The sequence below is a fragment of the Podarcis erhardii genome, assembly GCF_964252035.2.
Source record: "Podarcis erhardii genome assembly, chromosome: 14".
In the NCBI taxonomy this organism is placed as follows: domain Eukaryota; kingdom Metazoa; phylum Chordata; class Lepidosauria; order Squamata; family Lacertidae; genus Podarcis; species Podarcis erhardii.
The window spans coordinates 53,537,222-53,560,526 of NC_138503.1; the positions used below are offsets into that span (position 1 = coordinate 53,537,222).

The 23,305-nt window shown below is 49.1% G+C and overlaps 1 protein-coding gene across 3 annotated transcripts in view; it reads right to left on the minus strand.

The window, feature by feature from the left end:
• Positions 1-23,305, minus strand: part of TNRC18 (trinucleotide repeat containing 18) — a 136,957-nt gene that overhangs the window by 78,038 nt on the left and 35,614 nt on the right. For all 3 annotated transcript variants that reach the window (XM_081839450.1, XM_081839449.1, XM_081839448.1), the window contains exons 4-5: positions 4,553-4,678; positions 1,024-2,877 (exon numbers count right to left, since the gene is read on the minus strand). In XM_081839450.1, coding sequence (XP_081695576.1) covers positions 1,024-2,877; positions 4,553-4,678 — 1,980 coding nt within the window. The remainder of the gene's footprint in view (positions 1-1,023; positions 2,878-4,552; positions 4,679-23,305) is intronic.

Sequence of the window (23,305 nt, forward strand, 5' to 3'; positions counted from 1 at the left end):
ACCAGCACCAACAAAAGAACAAGCCTCCATTTTGCCCAGACGCACACTCACTCACTCACTCTATCATCTATCTATCATCTAAACTCTATCATTCATCTAAACTGGCACAGAGCAGAGCAGGGGACCGCCTTCCGCAATGCTGGCCGACTTCCCATTGGGAAATAGCATTTGTGCATGCGCACGAACTCCAGCACACCAATGCATCTGCGGGACCGCAAACCGGCCCGAGCCACAAAACTTTGCTGACCCCTGATCCAATTCTTGCATTGCAGGGAGTTGCATGAGCTGAGCCTTTGGTTCCCCTCCATCCACCCTACAATTCTTTTTTAAAAAATTTTTTAATATAAATTCATCTTTATTGATTTAAAATATCATCTTACATATACATTACAAATAGTTACAGGAAAATTAAACACAAAAATATAAAAGAAAAAAGATAAATAATATAAAAATAAAAAAGCAAAGAAGGGTTAACAATAAGAGATGAACACTGGCTATAACATCCTGTCTTTTCTAATAAAGTCTTCTGAAAGAAACTTCCAATCATTCTTGTTGTACTTTTTCTATTGTCTTAATTTTATCACACAGTTTGTTTTATAACTTTTTCTGTTTATATTTCTAGTATATTTATTCCATTTGTCTATTATATACAAGTATCATTCGGTTCTGCTAGGATAACGTCATTTTTACAATATAATCTTATATATTCTTTGAATAGTCTCCATTCTCTAAATATTTTTTGGTTTGGGGCCCCTCTGATTTTTCTGGTCAGCTTTGCTAATTGAAAGTACTCTAGCATGAGTGATTGCCAATCTATTACTGTAGGTGTTGTCTCACATTTCCAACTTGTGGCTATCAGTATTCTTGCAGCCGTAATTGAATACATAAGCAGTGGTCTTGTATTTTGCTTTATTTCTATTGGCAGTATTCCTAGAAGGAAAATCTCCGGCCTTTCCTTCAATTCTACCATCACCTGCTACCCGCCAGAGAATGCCCAGCCACCCTCCCCATCGGGTGACCTACCTTTGACGTTGCCCAGAGAGAGGGCGCGATCACGGTCCGCCAATCCCGGCCCCACCTTGCCGCCGCCACCACTGTTGTCCTTCTGCCTTGCCACGGCCACGGCGATACCCACGGGGAGATGACGCACCTCCCCCTCGCCCTGCGACCCGATGCTCTCGCGCCCAAAGGACTTGGCACTCTCGGGGCGCTCAGGCTCCTTCTTCAGCTGTTTGCTGGCCTGGTGGGGCAGCAGCTGCTGGATCCTGGCCGAAGCCTGCAGGGCGGGGTCGGCCTTCATGTGCCCCAAACCGCCGAAGGGGCTCTTCTTGCCGCTGCCCGACCGAGCCGCCGCCGCCTCCTTGGCAAAGCTGCCGCTGTACTTGATGAGGCTCTGCATGGCTGAGCCTTCTCCGTGAGAGGTAGGATGGAGGCCTTCCGCGCTCCGTGTCGCCATCACCACGGTCCTCTGCAGGCCTCCGGGGTCGAGGTACGCCTTCTTGGCTTCCTCCTCTGCCCGGCTGGCCTGGTTGTGCTGTGCCGCCAAGACCGCCATCTGCGTGGTGGCAAAGTTGCCCATGTCGAAAGGCTTCCATTTCTGCTCGGAGGGCTTTGGGGGCTGGCTGTGGTCGAGGTGTTGCCCCCGGGATGAGGCGGACGACAAAGAAGAAGAAGAGGAAGAGGAGGAAGAACTGTCCAAAGTGCCATAGATCTTCGCCGCGTCCTTGCAGCCGGGCCGCGGAAACCGCTCCCGCTCGCAGGAGCGATGCTCTGACTCCGAGCCTGGCTTGAGCAAGTCTTTGGAGGCGAGGAAGTCGCCCCTGCTTTCGGGGGAGCCGAGCCGGGGCCTGCTGAGGAACGTCTCTGGGGGGCCCTGCTTCCTGAGCGCCGTGGAGGTGGCCCGGATGACGGAGCCCTTCTCACGCAGAACCTCCATCCTCTTGGCATCGCCGTGCGCCGCAAAGTCCGGGGGCAGCAGGCTGCGGGCGCCGTCGCTTAGGCACCTCTCGGGCAAGGCCTGGAGGACGCCCACCCGGGTGGCCGGCGGGTCCTTCTCCTTCACCTTGCCGCCACCGTTGTCCCGGGCCTGCGAGGCGATTTGGATGGGTCCGCTGCGCTCGTCGTAAGCCTCCACGGAAGGCACAAAGGTGGGCGCGATGACCTTGTGCTCCCTGCCGGCCTCCTTGGCCAGAGGGAAGATGGTGTACATGTTGGAATGGACCGGCTGCGGGGGGAAGGCGGAGGAAGTGGGGGCCAGCTTCCCCGGCTGGCCCGGAGAGGGGCAGCTGCAGGCCACGTGCAAGGCGGCGGCCCCCGCCCCGGAATCCCCCCTCCGCAGCCGCTCCGAGTGCGAGGAAGGCCTCATGTTCTCGTCGTGCCGCGCGGGGTCCCTGGCGCAGCGGTCCTGCTCCGAGCCCAGCGCTTTCCCCAAAGGGTCCCCTCCGCCGTTGCAGTTGCTGAGCGAGGAGGTCTGCAGCGGGTTCTTGAACTTTGGTTCTCCGCCGTGGGCGCCCCGACTCGGCGTGTGCTCAGCCAGGAAGGGGGGCAGCGGCTGCTCCCCGGCCCTGGCGCCCTTGTCGGGGGCGCTCACCTTCCTGTCGCTGTCGGGCTTGGCGTCCTGGGTGAGGTCCACCACGCTGTGCGGCCTGGGCTCCTCCCGGGCCTTGCCCTCTTTCTTGGGGCCGGCCAGAAGGACGTCGCCCCGGCATGCCCGCTCCTTGCCAACATCCCTGGTGCCGTCCTTCGAGGCCCTGGGCAGGTGCCCAAGCTCCTTCTCGCGGTGGAGGGCGCTGGGCCCGTGGCTGGCTGCCGTCCTCGAGGGGGGGCCCTGGGGGTGCAAGGGGGGCTGTCCTGCGTGGCCGCCAAGATAAAACCCATCTGCAAAACAAGGAACAGACTTAGGCAACCCCAAGAAAGGCTTGCAAAGGAAACATGATTGCACAGATTCAAAGTGCCACAGGGACCCAAACAATGCGATAATTCCTACAAAATGCGGCATGACTTAATTGTATATGCATTATAATGAAGAACATGGCAGAGATTTGTTTATGGCACAGATTGGCATATAGAGAGCAGAGATGGGTTGGGGTTTTTGGTTTTTTATTTCACACCATCTGTACCCTATAACACAGAAAGTAAACAAGTTAATGTAATAAACCAAACATGGCAACGTTAATGGTAAAGTGTATTATAATTTGCCTTGGGTTAGTACCCCGTTAGTTCCTAATATTGAAAAGAGATTATTTTGCTTAGGTTTTGGGGGGCAGAGTTCTCAGATCCTAATGATTTTCATTTACTTTAGCTTCTGTATGCCTGAGACACTTGCTTTTTCCTTTTCATGTGGATTAGTATTTTGCAATTCAATAATTAAAAAATGGAGGAATAAAACAAAATATTGTTGTGTGCCGGGGAACCCCAAGTTGACCCGGCAGGTGGCGGGGAAAAGGAGTTAAGCTTTCTGCCTAGCTTGGATATGACTTGCACAATTTCAACCATGTGAGATGCACTCATCCTTAACCATGCAAATGTCTCTATGCACATCCCATATGCATTCAGCACCATATTCGTCCCATATACATTCAGCCAATGTGGTGCGGTGGTTAGAGGGCCACACTAAGAGCCGGGAGAGACCAGGGTTCAAATTCCCCACCTGGGCATGACAAAGCTCAGAGCGTGGCCTGGGGCCAGTCAATGCCTCTCTCAGCCTAACCTGCCTCACAGGGTTGTTGTGGGGAGCAAATGGGAGGGATAAGACCATGCGTACCAGTGCCTGAAATGGACCGAGCCTTCTGTGACAGAAGTCTTTGAAATTATGCCTGTTTGGGGAGGAAATTGAGGAGAGAGAGCAACCTTTCTCCTCCCCTAGGTCTGGAGACCACCCAGAAAACAGATTCTGGATGGAGAAATAGGAGGCTGCCCTTCTCCCAGAGCAGAAATTCCTGCCCCAAGACGGGAGGCAAAAAGGAGGATCAGGCAAATGCAAGGAGAAGAAAGGAGCCATCTCAGGCCACTAGTCCTCATGGTGCCCAGGTGCACTTCCAGGGCCAGAGGCAGCCAGTCATGTGGCAGCCAGACTGGGGACTGGGAGTGGCTGTTGAGACCGTGTAACGCCGGTCTTGAAAGACCTACATTGGCTCCCAGTACGTTTCCGAGCACAATTCGAAGTGTTGGTGCTGACCTTGAAAGCCCGAAATGGCCTTGGCCCAGGATACCTGAAGGAGTGTCTCCACCCCCATCGTTCAGCCTGGACAAAGGTCCAGATCCGAGGGCCTTCTGGTGGTTCCCTTGCTGCAAAAAGCCAAGTTACAGGGACCCAGGCAGAGGGCCTTCTCGGTGGTGGCACCCGCCCTGTGGAACCCCCTCCCATCAGATGTCAAGGAGATAAAGAACTATTTGACTTTTGGAAGACATCTGAAGACAGCCCTGGTTTTTATTATCATCATTAGTGGCAGTGAGCAACCACAGGAGGGGGGTGTTCTGCATCCGTGCCATTTGGGGGCTTCCCAGGGGCAGTTGGGGGCACTGGACAAAAGGTGGGGGGAGCCCAACTCACCTTTTGGAGACTCAAAGAGGCTGTGCTGGCCCAGCTGAGCAAGCAAGGGGCTGCCGCTGTTGTGAGGCTCCAAGTGGCTCAGAGGAATGTATGAGGGATACAGACCGTTGGGAAGGTGGGAGAATCCTGGAAAAGAGGGACAGAGGATAGTCAGATGTAAACCATATTCTTATTCTTATTCTTATTCCTATTCTTATTCTTATTCTTATTCTTATTCTTATTATTTAAACACATCTAATGGTTTTTAGAAACCCATGCAACTCAAAAGTGACAGGCAAGAGTGATTAAACGACATCTGTTTAATCCAGCATAGAACACAGCACAGGAAAGTTCTAAAAATGCATTCCTAATTTTATTATGATTAAGAATAAACAAAATAAACCAAAGATAAAGAGCATGCAGAAATACTGCCACAGCGGGCTGAAAGCAGCATGAAGTCGGATGCTGTCACTGACATTGTTGTTCCAAAACTTTGCAAAGAAAAATGCCCATTTCCCCCATGAACCTGTTACGCCGGTCTTTATGTATTATTTTGTAATAAGTTGGCTTAGTCATAAATTAACATGGGTAAAATGTTCTTAATCCATTCAGGTATAGTAGGAGATTATATCCCCCACCCCACCCCACATTTTTGGTGTTATAATTGTAGAAGCAGCTATAAAACACTATTTGTTGATTATTTTCTGGAATAACATATTTTAGATTATCCAGCAGAAATATTTTGGGTTCTAAGGGTGTAGTAGGATACCCTAACACTTCAGGGATACTACCCTGAACGTATTCCCAGAATATTACAAAATATTCAGAAGAAAACACATCCACATTTTAAAACGGGAGTGCTAGGGGTGCTTTCACAAGATCTTGCGAGAGCATCCTAAACCGAAGAGGTTTTAAGCTTCACAGAGTTGGACGAGACCCCCCAGAGGTCATCTATTCCAACCCCCTGTGATGCAGGAATCTCATGCCTTGCTTTGATTTAACTTGCGCGATTCCAGCAGCCCTATGAAATGCTTCTGAGCTGCAAACGCACACAAATGTCCCTCTGTGCATCCCAAACATTCAGCACCATGTTCGTCTCATGCATTCAGTGAGAGCGGCATAGAGGTTATTATGTCGGGCTCATATCTAGGAGAGACCAGGGTTCGAATCCCCACTAGGCCACGAAGCTCACTCAATGACCTTGAGCTCAGTCACCACCTCTCCTCTGGGGTGGGGGTGTTATTATCTCTCCCCCCGCCCTTTTACTATAATTATATTGTGTGTTTCATGGTTTGTGTTGCAAAGCACCCCGTGCTCTCCTGGTGAGGGGTGGTATATAAATTTAATGAAATAATAATGACGGCGGGTGTTACAGAATCACAGATCTAGTCACACCCCCTGCGACGCAATCATCACGGCTAAAGAACCCCTGAGAAACTCAGATATACAATCTAATTGCCAAATGGCACCTTAAACCTAGGTTATAGTATTATTATTTTTTGCAATGGGGTTTATTATTTCTATTAGTTTCATTACTATAATTACTTCATATTTTAAAGAAAAAACCTCAAAGCAGTTGACAAGACTTTAAAACATCAGATAAAACAATCCAGAATAGAACAAATTCAAGCTGTCCTTTTGCTTTCCCCAGCATCCAGAGATCTCCACATGGTCGCAGTTGGACCTGCGCCAGTCGCAAAACGCGCCTGGCGCCTGGCTAATTTCTAACACTGCCTGATGCCTTGGGCTCATAGTAGATAGGTCAATGAAGACATCAACCCAGGGGGCAGCAGCCATGAAAAAGGCAGATTCCGTGCTAGGAAACATGAGGGAAAGAATTGAAAATGACACTGGCAATATCACAAGGCCGTTATACAAAACTATGCTGCAACTGCGTTTGGGTGTACAACTCTGGAGACCTCAGAAAAGGTTGAGAGAAAGAGCAACCAATGATCAGGCGGTGAAGCAAACACCCCTAGGAAGGAAGGTTGCAGTGACTTCAGAGTTCAGAGAAAATGTGAGGAGGTTTATAAAATTATGCATTGCAAGGAGAAAGTGGACAAAGAAACGTTCTCCTCCCTCTCTGGTAACACCACAACTTGTGGACTTTCAATGAAGGGGAGCGTTGGGTGATTCAGAACACCTGAAAGAAACCACTTCTTCACGCAACGCCTAGTTGGACTGTGGAACTCCCTCCCACAAGAAACAGTGACGGCCACTAATCTGGATAGCTTTAAAAGAGGACCGGACAAATTCATGGAGCAGAGATCCATCGAGGGCTGATAGCCTTGGTGGCTGTGCTCTGTCCTACACAATTGGAATAATAATAATAATAATAATAATAATAATAATAATAATAATAATAATAATGTATTTATACCCCACCCATTTGACTGAGTTTCCCCAGCCACTCTGGGCAGCTCCTAATCGAGTGTTCAAAACAATACAGCATTAAATATTAAAAACTTCCCTAAACAGGGCTGCCTTCAGATGTCTTTTAAAGATAAGATAGCTGCTTATTTCCTTCACATCTGAAGGAAGGGAATTCCACAGGGCGGGCACCACAACCGAGAAGGCCCTCTGCCTGGTTCCCTGTAACCTCACTTCTTGCAGGGAGGGAACCACCAGAAGGCCCTCCGAGCTGGACCTCAGTGTCCGGGCAGAACGATGGGGGTGGAGACGTTCCTTCAGGTATACTGGACCGAGGCCGTTTAGGGCTTTCAAGGTCAGCACCAACACTTTGAATTGTGCTTGGAAATGTACTGGGAACCAATGCAGATCTCTCAGGACCGGTGTTATGTGGTATCGGCGGCCGCCCCCAGTCACCAGTCTAGCTGCCACATTCTGGATTAATTGCAGTTTCCGAGTCACCTTCAATGGTAGCCCCACATAGAGCGCATGGCAGTAGTCTAAACGGGAGATAACCAGAGCATGCACCACTCTGGTGAGACAGTCTGTGGGCAGATAGGGTCTCAGCCTGCATACCAGATGGAGCTGGTAGACAGCTGCCCTGGATACAGAATTGACCTGCACCTCCATGGACAGCTGTGAGTCCAAAATGACTCCCAGGCTGCGCACCTGGTCCTTCAGGGGCACAGTTGCCCCATTCAGGACCAGGGAATCCTCCACACCTGCCCGCCTCCCGTCCCCCAAAAACAGTACTTCTGTCTTGTCAGGATTCAACCTCAATCTGTTAGCCGCCATCCATCCTCCAACCGCTTCCAAGCAATGCTTCAAAAGACCAGTTACTGGAAACCACAGGATGGTAGAATCCTGGCTGTGTTCTGGCTTCATACAGGCAACTGTTCAGCCCCTGTGAGAACGGAGTGCTGGACTAGATGGGCCATTAGCCTGATCCAACAGGCTTCTCTTATGTCCTTATGACAGACATCTGTCGACTCCCTTTCACCCAGCCAAGGGAAGGGACCAAGTTAAGGCTGCTTCGGCTTGCTGGCTTTTTGCTCTGACCACATCTGCCCTGTCTCCCCCAAAAAGCATGCAGAAAAACTGGGGACGGCGCCGCCCGTTAGCGATATTTCACCAAAAAGCAGCAAGCGGGCAGGAACCACACAAGGGGAGCGAGTTTTGCTTAACCCTGCTGCGCAACCGCGTCGGCCACAACGACGCGCCTGTGGCTGCAGAAGGGAAGCAGGTGCTGTGGCGCATGGCAGCAACATCCTCGCACATGCTTCAGCCTGCTTCCTCCCAAGCGCCCTGCCTGCGCACCACGGCCGGATCCGACGACAGAGGAAGCACGTCCGCAAGCTTTGAGTGCCTCGTATCTTGAAAGAATGTAATAAACATGGGTTTCGTGGTCCGGAATGGCAGCAGAAGGGTGGTCTTCTGGAGGAACAGGTGGCCGGGTTTGGTGCACGGCTGAACCGGGAGTCTTGGCTGCCCAGGAAACCACAGTTCTTGCAAAATAACGCAGAGGCTGCATTACGCAATCTGAGAACGGGAAACGGATTTGCACAGGCCTCGGAGTTGCAATAAGGAGAACATTAGCTAATGCTCTTCCAGGCTGCATCAACAGAAGTCCAGTGTCCAGATCAAGGGAACTGCTCTATTCTGCCTCAATCGGACCACATCTGGAGTCCTGTGTTGAGATCTGGGCACCACAATTTAAGAGGCTGACAAGCTGGAAGGTGTGCAGAAGAGGGCAACCAAGATAATATAATGATGATAATAATTTATTATTTATACCCCACCCCTCTGGCTGGGTTTCCCCAGCCACTCTGGGCGGCTTCCAATAAAACACTAAAATACAATAACCTATTAAACATTAAAAGCTTCCCTGAACAGGGCTGCCTTCAGGTGTCTTCTAAAAGTCTGGTAGTTATTTTTCTCTTTGACAACTGGTGGGAGGGCATTCCACAGGGCGGAAGCCGCCACCAAGAAGGCCCTCTGCCTGGTTCCCTGTGACTTGGCTTCTCGCAGTGAGGAAACTGCCAGAAGGCCCTTGGAGCTGGACCTCAGTGTCCGGGCAGAACGATGGGGGAGGAGACGCTCCTTCAGGTCTACTGGGCCAAGGCCGTTTAGGGCTTTCAAGGTCAGCACCAACACTTTGAATTGTGCTCGGAAACATACTGGGAGCCAATGCAGGTCTTTCAGGACCAGTGTTATGTGGTCCCGGCGGCCACTCCCCGTCACCAGTCTAGCTGCCACAATCTGGATTAATTACAGTTTCCGAGTCACCTTCAAAGGTAGCCCCACATAGAGAGCATTGCAGTAGTCCAAGCGAGAGATAACTAGAGCATGCACCACTCTGGCGAGACAGTCTGGAAGCCAAGCCTTATGAGGAGCGGTTGAGGGAGTTGGGCAGGTTTCGCCCAGAAGAAAAGGAGACTTGAGAGGAGATACGATCAGCATCTTCAAATATCTCAAGAGCTGCAAGAGGAAGCAAGCTTGTTTTCTGTTGCTCCGGAGGGTAAGACTCAAACCAATGGATTCAAGTTGCAAGAAAGGAGATTCCGACTCAACATCAGGAAGAACTTTCTGACAGTGAGAGCTGTTTGACAGTGGAAGAGACTCCCTCTGGAGGTTGTGGAATCTCATTCCTAGGAGGTTGGATGACTGTCTGTCATGAAACGTCAGCTGAGATCCCTTCATTAAAGGGGGCTGGATTAGATGACCCTCAGCACCCCTTCCTACTCTACTATTCTATGAAAACACATCTAAAAACAGGCAGGCGGGTTCTGCAAAATGCACAGGACCAGTACAGTGGTGCCTCGCAAGACGAAATTAATCCGTTCCGTGAGGCTCTTCGTATGGCGGTTTTTTCGTCTTGCGAAGCAAGCCCATTGACAGCTTAGCGGATTAGCGCTATTAGCGCTATTAGCGGATTAGCGGCTTTTAGCGGATCAGCTGATAAGCGGCTTATCAGCGGATCAGCTGATAAGTGGCTTAGGGCTTAGGAAAGGGGGGGGAGGGAAAAAACCCCGCAGGAACTCGCAAGACATTTTCGTCTTGCGAAGCAAACCTATAGGGAAATTCGTTTTGCGAAGCGCCTCCAAAACGGAAAACCCTTTCATCTAGCGGGTTTTCCGTCTTGCGAGGCGTTCGTCTTGTGGGGCACCACTGTACAATTATCTTTTGGAGTGCGGAACCTTTGGCCCTTCCAAGCGTCATTGAACTACGATTCCCCCCCCCCACGTGGCAGCCCTAGCAAGCATGGCTGGCAGCCAGGGATATTGGGAGCGGTAGTTTACCAACATCTGGAGGGCCAAAAGTTCCCCACGGCTGACCTGGCGCATCGAGACCAAGGTTCGAATCCACGCTCAGCCACACTGAAGCTCCCTGGATGACCTTGGACCACTCATTGTTCCTCTCCGCCTTCACATATCCCTGTATCTCATTGTGACATTCCTGCTCATGGTTGAATCGCTCATTCCTCCAGGGCGTTATAGTGGTTGGATCAACCTTGGGCCTCATGATGGGAGTTGTAGTCCAACAACATCTAGAGACCCACAGTTCAGAAATGCTGGGTTTCGGACTAGGACCCAGGGAGACCCGCGTTCGGATCCTGACTCGGCCATGAGGAACTCTGGGTTGCGCCAGACACTGTGCCTCCTGGTTGAACCTACCTCACAGGGTTGTCGTAGAGATTAAAATGAGGAGGCAAGAGCCATGTACACTACTTTGAGCTCCCTGGAAATTAAAGTGGGAGATAAGTGCAAATCAATAGATTTGTTGCACCACGACTCTCGGCTAGGCCTCCCAGGTGTTCCTTGGGCACAGGTGGGCATCTAGTCCAATGGCACATTGGTAACACCAGCCCCCCAGACGGCACCTCCAGGCTTGGAAGAAGATTCGCACATCTTAGCAAAATCTCAGAAGTCCACCAAGTCCAAGCACCCTCTCTGTCCTTCTTCACAACGAGCAAAAGAATATAATAATAATAATAATAATAATAATAATAATAATAATAATAATAATAATTTATACCCCGCCCATTTGACTGAGTTTCCCCAGCCACTCTGGGCAGCTCCCAACAGAATATTAAAAGCACAATAAAACATCAAACACTTCCCTAAACAGGGCTGCCTTTAGATGTCTTCTAAAAGTCAGATAGTTGTTTATTTCCTTGACATCTGGTGGGAGGGCGTTCCACAGGGCAGGCGCCACTACTGAGAAGGCCCTCTGCTTGGTTCCCTGTAACCTCGCTTCTCGCAGGGAGGGAAATGCCAGAAAGCTCTCAGAGCTGGACCTCGGTGTCCAGGCAGAGAGATGGGGGTGGAGACACACCTTCAGGTCTACTGGGCAGAGGCCGTTTAGGGCTTTAAATGTCAGCACCAACACTTTGAATTGTGCTCAGAAATGTACTATATTATTATTATTATTATTATTATTATTATTATTATTATCATCATCATCATCATCATCATCATCATCATCATCTAAGTGGCAGGTCCACTGTATAAAATATACATTCTGTGAGAGCTCCTCGCCCCATATATGTCCACTTGACTGCTACAGATGCCCCATAATGCATGGGTTCTTACATCTCTAAGAACTCAATTGTTTTGTGTGGCAGCACCTGCTCTTTGGAACTCCCTGTCTCTTGATATTATTCCCATTTATGCAGGTTTTGCCATTTACTCCAAAAGGAGAAATAGGCAACAGCTCTCGGCACACACGATGTTAAGTGTTTTTTTTGGGGGGGGGGCTGAATTTAAACAGAAGGGCTGGAAAGGAAGTTACACGTAGGTTATGGATGACTCATTTTTTTCTTCTTCTTCCCTTTTTTAATGGTCTGTAGCTTACTCCTTGGACTGTAGACAGCAGCCTCTGGAATGCTCTGTGGCTTCCAATTCTGTTTTACAAGGAAACTGATCGGCAAGGCGAGAGGAGCCAGGCCAGAACCCCACCCCTCTTTCCTGGAGCAGTTGTTCCAGGAGGAGTTCGGATTCCTTGAAAGCAGAGTCAAGATGCTCATTCCCCCAAGTGGGGGGGGGGCAGATAGTCCCAAGTTTGGGGCAAAGGCGGTTTCCGAGAGCCCTCCACCATCTCCTCCTCATTAGCAGCACAAAGGGATGAAAGAGACCTCTCCCAGAGACAGGGGCAGGGGTCTGGAGCCAGAGACTCCTGCAGAATAAGAACACAGAAGAGCCCGGCAGGATCAGGCCCATGGTCCAGCATCCTATTCTTGCTGTACCCACCCAGGGGCCTGTGGGAAAACTGCAAGCAGAACAGGGGCACCAGAGCCCTTTTCTCTCCTGCAGCAGTGAGTTCCAAAGTTTTAAGCAAAGTTCTTTCTTTAATTGTCCTGGATCTTCCAACATTAGGTAAAGGGAAAGGGAAAAGCAGAGACATCACCTTGCCAACAAAGGTCCATATAGTTAAAGCTCTGGTTTTCCCAGTAGTGAAGTATGGAAGTGAGAGCTGGACCATAAAGAAGGCTGATCGCCAAAGAATGGATGCTTTTGAATTATGGTGCTGGAGGAGACTCTTGAGAGTCCCATGGACTGCAAGAAGATCAAACCTCTCCATTCTTAAGAAAATCAGCCCTGAGTGCTCACTTCCGGACAGATCCTGAAGCTGAGGCTCCAATACTTTGGCCACCTCATGAGAAGAGAAGACTCCCTGGAAAAGACCCTGATGCTGGGAAAGATGGAGGGCACAAGGAGAAGGGGACGATGGAGGACGAGATGGTTGGACGGTGTTCTTGAAGCTACCAGCATGAGTTTGACCAAACTGCGGGAGGCAGTGGAAGACAGGAGTGCCTGGCGTGCTCTGGTCCAGGGGGTCACAAAGAGTCGGACACAACAACAAAGGTAAAGGGACACGGGTGGCGCTGTGGGTTAAACCACAGAGCCTAGGGCTTGCCGATCAGAAGGTCGGCGGTTCGAATCCCCGTGACAGGATGAGCTCCTGTTGCTTGGTCCCTGCTCCTGCCCACCTAGCAGTTTGAAAGCTCTTCAAAGTGCAAGTAGATAAATAGCTCCGGACAGTAAAGCGAAATTAGCGCTGCAACCTCAGAGTCGTTCGCTACTGAACTTAACTGTCAGGGGTCCTTTACCTTTACCTTTTAAAAGTAAAGGACCCCTGGACGGTTAAGTCTAGTCAAAGCTAAATAGAAAACTATCTTTAGAAAGATTTTTCCTCCAAAAGCATTTTATTTTAAAAATCCAATTTAAATAAAGAAAAATCAGATTTATTTATTTATTTATTTATTTTATCCACCCTGGCTGGAAGGGACCCCCAAGAGTCCAAGGAGGATGAATGGCGGCTAATGGATTGAGGTTGAATCCTGACAAGACAGAAGTACTGGTTTTGGGGGACAGGGGGCGGGCAGGTGTGGAGGACTCCCTGATCCTGAATGGGGTAACTGTGCCCCTGAAGGACCAAGTGCGTAACCTGGGAATCGTTTTGGACTCACAGCTTTCCATGGAGGTGCAGGTCAATTCTGTATCCAGGGCAGCTGTCTACCAGCTCCATCTGGTACGCAGGATGAGACCCTTCCTGCCTGCAGACTGTCTCGCCAGAGTGGTGCATGCTCTGGTTATCTCTTAGCTTGGACTACTGCAATGCACTCTGTGTGGGGCTACCTTTGAAGGTGACCCAGAAACTACAATTAATCCAGAATGCGGCAGCTAGACTGGTGACTGGGAGTGGCCACCAAGACCACATAACACTGGTCTTGAAAGACCTACATTGGCTCCCAGTACGTTTCTGAGCACAATTCAAAGTGTTGGTGCTGACCTTTAAAGCCCTAAACGGCCTCGGCCCAGTAGACCTGAAGAAGCGTCTCCACCCCCATTGCTCAGCCCGGACGCGGAGGTCCAGCTCTGAGGGCCTTCTGGCTGTTCCCTCCCTGCGAGAAGCCAAGCTACAGGGAACCAGGCAGAGGGCCTTCTCGGTGGTGGCGCCTGCCCTGTGGAATGCCCTCCCACCAGTGGTCAAAGAGAAAAATAACTACCAAACTTTTGGAAGATATCTGAAGGCAGCCTTGTTTGGAGAAGCTTTTAATGTTTAATAGGTTATTGTATTTTAGTGTTTTATTGGAAGCCGCCCAGAGTGGCTGGGGAAACCCTGCCAGATGGGCGGGGTATAAATAATTTATTATTATTATTATTATTATTATTATTATTATTATTATTATTATTATTATCCAACCCCATGCAATGCAGGAATCTCAGCTAAAGCATCCATGGCAGAATCTATTCAACTTCTGCTTAAAAACCTCCAAGGAAGGGGAGTCCACCATCTCCCAATGGCGGCTTGTGCCTCTGCCCAACAACTCTTGCTTAATACGAGTTCCTGCGTCATGAGAGAAGAGGAAGCCCTTTCCCCTTTCTCCGTGCCAGGCGTAATTTTGCAAACCTGTGTCACCTCATCCTCGCCTCTTCTCTAAACTAGGAAGTCCTGCAACCGTTCCTCATAGGGCTGCTGCTCCACCCCCTCAATCATTTTGGTGGCCTTTTTCAGAACCTTCTTCCAACCCTTCAAGATCCTTTTTGAGGTGGCCAGAACTGCGCACAGCACCCCAAATGTGGTCGCACCATAGATTAACGTAATGGCATCAGGATCATGGCAGTTTGATTTTCAATTCCTTTGCTAAACATCTGCCCAGGCATTTGTCTGTCCAAATGATTAGTCCAGGGGCCCATCTGAAGGTTATTCTAGGTAAAGGGACCCCTGACCATTAGGTCCAGTCGTGGCCGACTCTGGGGTTGCAGCGCTCATCTCGCTTTACTGGCCGAGGGAGCCGGCATACAGCTTCCAGGTCTTGTGGCCAGCATGACTAAGCCGCTTCTGGCAAACCAGAGCAGCGCACGGAAATGCCGTTTACCTTCCCGCCGGAGCGGTACCTATTTATCTACTTCCACTTTGACGTGCTTTCGAACTGCTAGGTTGGCAGGAGCTGGGACCGAGCAACGGGAGTTCACCCCGTAGTGGGGATTTGAACCGCCAACCTTCTGATCGGCAAGTCCTAGGCTCTGTGGTTTAATCCACAGCACCACCCATGTCCAGAGATTATTCTACCACTGCATTAAACCTGGAGACTGCCCCTCTCGATTAATTTAGATATTGGAAATCCCATGGGGAGGCTATGGGGTTGTGGGACCAGTTTTGGCCCAGATTGGCTGTGCAGGAAGGAAAAGAAATAGGCTGAATGGCTTTCTCCATCCCTGGGTATGTTAGAAAGTAAAGAACTGATATATAATGACATGAAAAAGATGTTGAAATACACATTCTTAAAAAAACCAGAAGCATTTTTACTTGGTATTATAGGCCAAGACATTAATGGACAAGATGTCAAACTGATCTTATATGCAACAACTGCAGCAAGAGTATTATTAGCCCAGAAATGGAAGCAAGAAGAAATTCTGACGAAAGAAGCATGGCAGACGAAATTAATGGACTACGCAGAATTGGACAAAATGACAGGAAGGATTCGAAACCTGTGGGACCAGAGATTTACAGAAGATTGGAAGAAGTATATGAATTATTTGAAGAGCAACTGTAACCAACAAATTACGCTAGTGGGACTACAAGAAGTTTTGTAAGGAGGAATATATGAAGTGTTACAACGTAGATAAAGAATAGAGATATTGGTTGTGAGTTTGAAATGTAATAGGGAAAATAGGAAATGCATACTAAGAGTTTAGACTGGAAAATTTTTAGGCAGGACTGATGCAAGTCAAAAAAATTGAATAAGATGTAAAGGTATGTTTAATTACTGTTGAAAATGATATGTTAAAAAACTAATAAAAAATTATATATATAGAAAAAGAATGGCTTTCTCCATCCCTCCCAGCCTTGACCCCTTTCCTATTTATTTATTATTATTATTATTATTATTATTATTATTATTATTATTATTTGGCAAACCAGCTAGCAGGCACCTACAGTCCGGGTCTGGAGAACGGGCCAAAGGCACCCGACCAGGAAGAAATCGCAACCTTTCCCCCGCTCTCAGACCAGACATTTCATCTGTAGACACAAACAAGAGTTTTGAAACCTCCTAAGGGTCACATAACTCCGAACAACCGCAAGACTTTAGCAATCTTGCTGACCGCGCAGGAGGGCAAGTGGGCCCTGCGACTTCTCAGTCCAGGGAAGGGGGAAGAAATGAGATGGGTACAAGGGGTTTTCTGCACACACAGTGACTGGTGTTTGCTGCGCAAGCAGGATTTGGGCAAATCTGGGTGCCGGGTCAATTGCAGCTTCGCTCCCATCTTTGAAAGCACAGCCACCCGCTAAGTCCTTTTTCTTCCATGCGGTTTCTGTGGCCTGTTGATTCCTAATCTCATGACCGGATGCTTCCTCTCTTGTTGGTGAGTCAGATATATATATATATATATATATATATATATATATATCTCACAAACACACAAATTAACCCCGCCCTTTCGTGCTTAGAAAGAGGAACAAAGATTAAGATTTCTTTTTCCAGGGACGAGACGGGCGGGTTTGCCAACTTCTTGCAACATCAGCCCTCGCAGGCTCTCCTTCCAATTTCTCCCGAAGTAGGTCAGGCTCATTAACCCCATTCGATGGACAAGGAACACCGAGGAACAAGGGAGGTTTAAATGACTCGTGATTCATCTTCGGGGAGGGGGGCTCGTTCTGCAGAAGGCCTGGCTTCGCAGGCACTCCTCCTCCATGGAGAAACATGACAGGAGCCTGGACTGCCTAGTCCAACACCTGCTCTGGCCGTGGCCGGTCGCGGCCGCTTGCATTATGAAACACAGCTCAGTCACAGGGGCTGCAGCCTGCATTGCCGTGATGAAGTGGGCAGGTGCAGGGCTACAGCTTCTAAGATGCAAAGCATGTGGAGAGGGTTGCTTCACCTGCCCCACTTCTCTCTCCCCCTGGCATTCACATACCAAGAGCTTGTTGGATCAGACTCATGGTCCTTTTCCTGGAGCATCCTCTTCTCTCACTCCCAATCAGCTGCCTGGGTGGGAAACTCTCAGGCAGGGCCCAAGCCAAGGGTGCCCCTCCCCGCCTGTGGTTTCCACCAGCTGATATTCAGCACAGGGTGCGAAACTAAGATACGGTGGTCCCTTGGTTCTCAAACGCCTTGGTTCTCAAACAACTTGGAACCCAAACACTGCAAACCCAGAAGGAAGCGTTCCGGTTTGCGAACTTTTTTCGGAAGCCAAACATGCTCTGTTTTGAGTGCCACACTTCCATTTTGAGTGCCACGCTGAGTTTTTGCTATTTATTTTGCGTTTTGAAGCAAAATTTCTGACTTGCAAATATGGAAAAATGAAAGATTTCCCTCCTTACGGATTTCAATGTTTCCTGAGGTCATTTTGTGTGTTCAGTAAAGAAAAGCCAAACAGCTTTCCCGTTGCCCCCTTGTCACCTGTAGTTTATGGGAGAGTTTCTCCAGAATCTTGCATCCGGTGGACGACCTGAGCTGCAGACTTGGTCGACTGACAAAATGTGGCTTGCCCTTAGCCAAATGGCTTGGGAGATAGGCTTGGGGTGGGCTCCCAATCAAAAGGCATTCAATTTCAGTGTTTTAGGAAGGAAAGCAAGTCACCTCCACAAGGTGCATTGCCCAGGATTGAAACCGATGTCCACCAGAGTTCAAACTCTGTACAGTGGTACCTTGGTTCTCAAACGCCTTGGTAAACAACTTGGAACCCGAACACTGCAAACCCGGAAGTAAGTGTTCCAGTTTGTGAACTTTTTCCAGAAGCCAAATGTCCTCCGTTTTGAGTGCCATTTTGAGTGTTACGCTGAGGTCTGTCTGTTTTTGCTATTTATTTTGCATTTTTGTGGCTTTTTTGTTTTGTTTTTTGTGACTGTGTGGAACCCAGTTCAGCTACTGATTGATTGATTGTGTGACTGCAGCACATTGTTGATTGCTTTCATTTTATGGATCAATGGTCTCGTTAGATAGTAAAATTCATGTTAAATTGCTGTTTTAGGGCTTGTTTTTAAAAGTCTGGAATGGATTAATCCATTTTGCATTACTTTCTATGGGAAAGCGCGCCTTGGTTTTGGAACACTTTGGTTTTGGAACGGACTTCCGGAATGGATTAAGTTTGAGAACGAGGGTACCGCTGTATATAAGCTCAGTGCTTTTTTTCTTAAAAAATGTTTAGGGTTATTCTCATTTTGACTCAATGAAATCACAATTTTACAGTTCAAATTGGGGAAAATAAATACAGTCAATGGACAAAAGTACAAAGATTCACAAAAAAGGTTAGGGGTTTGCGTACCCCCAGAGCAAAAAACACTGTATAAGCTAATCGCTAAGTGGCACCTTAAACCTAGATTACGTTCGCTACAATGGAATGTTTAGGCAACTTTTCCTTTTCCAACGATGGTGATGATTAATTCATCTCTAGACCACTTTATATTTAAAATAAATTTCACCAAGCAGTTTACAACACATTAAAACATCAGATAAAACTTTTCAGCTCCTTCAGTTTTCCCCATATTGATTTACCTGCTCAATTTATAGAGCTGCCCCATAGCAGAAGGACTCTAGGAAGGCAGTGGGGTGCAGTGGTGAGAGTGTCGGACAAAGACCTGGGAGATCAGGGTTCGAATCCCCACTCCATTATGAAGCTCACTGGGTGACCTTTGGCCAGTTACAGCCTCTTAACTTCCCCCGCAGGGTTGTTGTAGGGATTGACTCAGGCGAGGGGTAAACCATGTCCTCTCCTTGGAGAAAAAGGTGAGCTCTGGTCAGACCTCACCTGGAGTACTGTGTCCAGTTCTGGGCACCACAGTTCAAGAAGGACACTGACAAACTGGAACGTGTCCAGAGGAGGGCAACCAAAATGGTCAAAGGCCTGGAAACGATGCCTTATGAGGAACGGCTAAGGGAGCTGGGCATGTTTAGCCTGGAGAAGAGGAGGTTAAGGGGTGATATGATAGCCATGTTCAAATATATAAAAGGATGTCACATAGAGGAGGGAGAAAGGTTGTTTTCTGCTGCTCCAGAGAAGCGGACACGGAGCAATGGTTCCAAACTACAAGAAAGAAGATTCCACCTAAACATTAGGAAGAACTTCCTGACAGTAAGAGCTGTTCGACAGTGGAATTTGCTGCCAAGGAGTGTGGTGGAGTCTCCTTCTTTGGAGGTCTTTAAGCAGAGGCTTGACAACCATATGTCAGGAGTGCTCTGATGGTGTTTCCTGCTTGGCAGGGGGTTGGACTCGATGGCCCTTGTGGTCTCTTCCAACTCTATGATTCTATGATTCAATGAATAAGCTCTTTTGCTTATCTGCGTAGGAAAGCTAGAGTGGCCAGCCAGGTGGAGATGCTCATTGTCCACCTGGCATGCAGACATCTTCACAGGGTCGCCATTGGACCCACGCCAGGTGCAAAACCCACCCAGGGAAATTTCTAGCACTATAAATGACCCTCTGGGTTCCTTCCGACTCTACAATTCCATGATTCTATGGATGATGGGAGCTGTAAAGAGCAAACCTGCAGTTTCCCCTGCCCAGCCATCAGTTGCACCATTTTCCTAGTAGGTATTTCAAGGGATGCGGGTGGCGCTGTGGGTTAAATCACAGAGCCTAGGACTACCAAGTGGCGGTAGCGACGGCGAAGAAAACTTTCTTCGCCGCCTCTATTGCATCTGCAGAAAACAGCAGCAGGAGACTTTTTCAGGTGGTCCGCAATTTAGCGGAACCACCTGCTACATCGGGGCCCAGTACGGGCCACATGATCTCCTGCAATGATTTTGCAAAGTTTTTTGCAGATAAAGTCGCTCAGATTCGGGAAGAGGTAGACGCCACCGTGGGAGCAGGGCCGGGGCGGGAGAGTGCTAGAGTCCTGTCTAGTCAAATTGCATGGGATCAATTCCAATCTGTTACCACCGAGGATGTGGACAGGCTGCTTGGACGAGTGAAACCAACCACCTGTCTCCTTGATCCTTGCCCATCCTGGCTTATAAAAGCTAGCCGGGAAGGACTGGGTGATGGGCTTCGTGAGGTGGTGAATGCTTCCCTCCGTGAGGGAGCCTTCCCAGACCCACTGAAAGAGGCGGTTATCAAACCACTTCTTAAAAAACCATCTTTAGATGCGGCCACGATGGCCAACTATCGCCCAGTCTCAAATCTTCCATTCTTGGGCAAGGTGATTGAGCGAGTGGTTGCTGAACAACTCCAGGCACGCCTGGAAGAAGCGGACCATTTGGATCCCTTCCAGTCGGGATTCAGGCCTCATCATGGGACTGAAACTGCCTTGGTCGCACTGGTTGATGATCTCCGGCGGGCTAGGGACAAAGGTGAGAGCTGTTTCCTAGTTCTGCTGGATCTCTCAGCGGCGTTTGATACCATCGACCATAACATCCTCCTGGACCGTCTTGAGGGGCTGGGAGCTGGGGGCACTGTCATACAGTGGTTCCGCTCCTTCCTCCTGGGCCGTGTTCAGAAAGTGGTGGTGGGGAATGAGTGTTCAGACCCCTGGGCTCTCACTTGTGGGGTGCCTCAGGGTTCTGTCCTCTCCCCCATGCTTTTCAACATCTACATGCAGCCGCTGGGAGAGATCATCAGGGGGTTTGGGCTGGGTGTTCATCAGTATGCGGATGATACCCAGCTCTACCTCTCTTTCAAATCAGAACCAGTGAAGGCGGTGACAGTCCTGTGTGAGTGTCTGGAGGCGGTTGGAGGATGGATGGCGGCTAACAGATTGAGATTGAATCCTGACAAGACAGAAGTACTGTTTCTGGGGGACAGGAGGCGGGCAGGTGTGGAGGACTCCCTGGTCCTGAATGGGGTACCTGTGCCCCTGAAGGACCAGGTGTGCAGCCTGGGAGTCATTTTGGACTCACAGCTGTCCATGGAGGCACAAGTTAAATCCGTGTCCAGGGCAGCTGTGTACCAGCTCCATCTGGTACGCAGGCTGAGACCCTATCTGCCTGTGGACTGCCTCGCCAGAGTGGTGCATGCTCTGGTTATCTCCCGCTTGGACTACTGCAATGCACTCTACGTGGGGCTACCTTTGAAGGTGACCCGGAAACTACAACTAATCCAGAACGCAGCAGCCAGACTGGTGACAGGGAGCGGCCGCCGAGACCATATAACACCGGTCTTGAAAGACCTACATTGGCTCCCAGTACGTTTCCGAGCACAATTCAAAGTGTTGGTGCTGACCTTTAAAGCCCTAAACGGCCTCGGTCCAGTATACCTGAAGGAGCGTCTCCACCCCCATCGTTCTACCCGGACACTGAGGTCCAGCACCGAGGGCCTTCTGGCGGTTCCCTCACTGCGAGAAGTCAAGTTACAGGGAACCAGGCAGAGGGCCTTCTCGGTAGTGGCGCCCTCCCTGTGGAATGCCCTCCCACCAGATGTCAAAGAGAACAACAACTACCAGACTTTTAGAAGACATCTGAAGGCAGCCCTGTTTAGGGATGCTTTTAATGTTTGATGTATCATAGTATTTTAATATTCTTTTGGAAGCCGCCCAGAGTGGCTGGGGAGGCCCAGCCAGATGGGCGGGGTATAAATAATAAATTATTATTATTATTATTATTATTGCCAATCAGAAGGTCGGCGGTTCGAATCCCAATGACAGGGTGAGCTCCCATTGCTCGGTCCCTGCTCCTGCCAACCTAGCAGTTCGAAAGCACGTCAAAGTGCAAGTAGAGAAATAGGTACCACTTCGGCGGGAAGGTAAACGGCGTTTCCGTGTGCTGCTCTGGTTTGCCAGAAGCGGCTTAGTCATGCTGGCCACATGACCCGGAAGCTGTACGCCGGCTCCCTCGGCCAGTAAAGCGAGATGAGCGCCGCAACCCCAGAGTTGGTCACGACTGGACCTAATGGTCAGGGGTCCCTTTACCTTTTTATTTCAAGGGATGGGAGCCGCCTTGAGATTTGCTCAGCTGCTAACTTCCCCCATGCCTTTCAACGCAGGGAACAGGCAAGGACACAGCTCTGGAAGGCTGCAAAGGGAGCCTTTTTGCCGAACGTCTTTCCAGGGGTCATCCAAGTCCCTCCCGGCCACAGACCCAGAGGCACCATCTGCTCCCAGGCGGGGGCAGATGTTTCCACCTTCCACAGAATGCCATCAGCTTGCCAGCATCTCCCCCCCCCAAGCTGTATTTGACCCTCAGGAATAGGTAGGGGAGCGCTTGTGGAATGGGAATGTGATGACACAGACGGGTTGGAATCCAGACCCCGTAAGCTTGTGCAGAGGCCAGCTGTGGGTCTCCTGCAAAGAATCCATGATTGATGCTCCACAAAGGCAGCCAATGAATGAGTTAAGGCACCTAGGCAGCTCTGCAAAAAGGGGCAGGAGGAGTATTGGCACAAAAATGGAAACAAGAAGAATTACCCACGAAAGAAGAATGGAGGATGAAGTTGATGGAGTACGCAGAATTAGATAAATTAACAGGAAGGATTCGAAACCTGCGAGACCAGAGATTCTTAGAGGACTGGAGTAAATAGATGAACTATTTGAAAAGTGATTGTGATGAACAGATTATGCTAGTAGGACTGCAAGACGTTTTGTAAAGTGGATTATTTGAAATATTACAAGAAAGACTATGAAGGGAGTTATTAGTTAAGGACAATTAAATGCAATATAGAAATTAAGAAATGCAGAATAAGTGATAAAGAACGGAAAATCATCAGAGGTGTTGGCGGAAGTCTAAAACATTGTATAAGATAAGAAGATATGTTGTAAGACTGTTGGAACTGATATGTTAAAAAATCAATAAAAATGTATAAAAAGGGGGAGCAGGAGGAAAGGGGGCGATCTCAAAAAGGCACCTTTCCTCTTAGCCTGTTTCGCATGCCACCGAAAGCACTCTCCTCCATCCATTTGCCCAATATGCTCTTAAAGCCATGAAAGCTGGTGAACATCACTGCCTCTCTCCTGTGGGAGGGAGTTCCACAGTCTAACTATGAGCAGCATGAAGATGGACTCTCTCATCGGTTAACATGAGCCAAAATGTTACTGTGACTCTTTCGGTGTCAGAAATCCAGATATATTAAGGTAGGCGCCAAACGGCCCCTTAAATCTAGGTGGCCACAACACCATGTCTTATTTGCCAGGGAGGTTGGACTAGATGAGCCTCGGGGTTCCTTCCAAAAGTACAATTCTATGATCTCAACTACATTGCTTGACTGCAGCTTGCTCTTGCAACAATTCGCTTGTCCCAATACGCAAGAAGGAGAAACACACACACTGGAAATGGTATCAACCATGGACTAAGGCAGAGGTTTTTAAACGGTGGTCTGTGAGTCCCATTTGGGCGGCCTTTGGAAAGCCTGTAGCACAGTCAAATACAGTGGTACCTTGGTTCTCAAATGCCTTGGTACTCAAACAACTTGGAACCCAAAAACTGGAAAC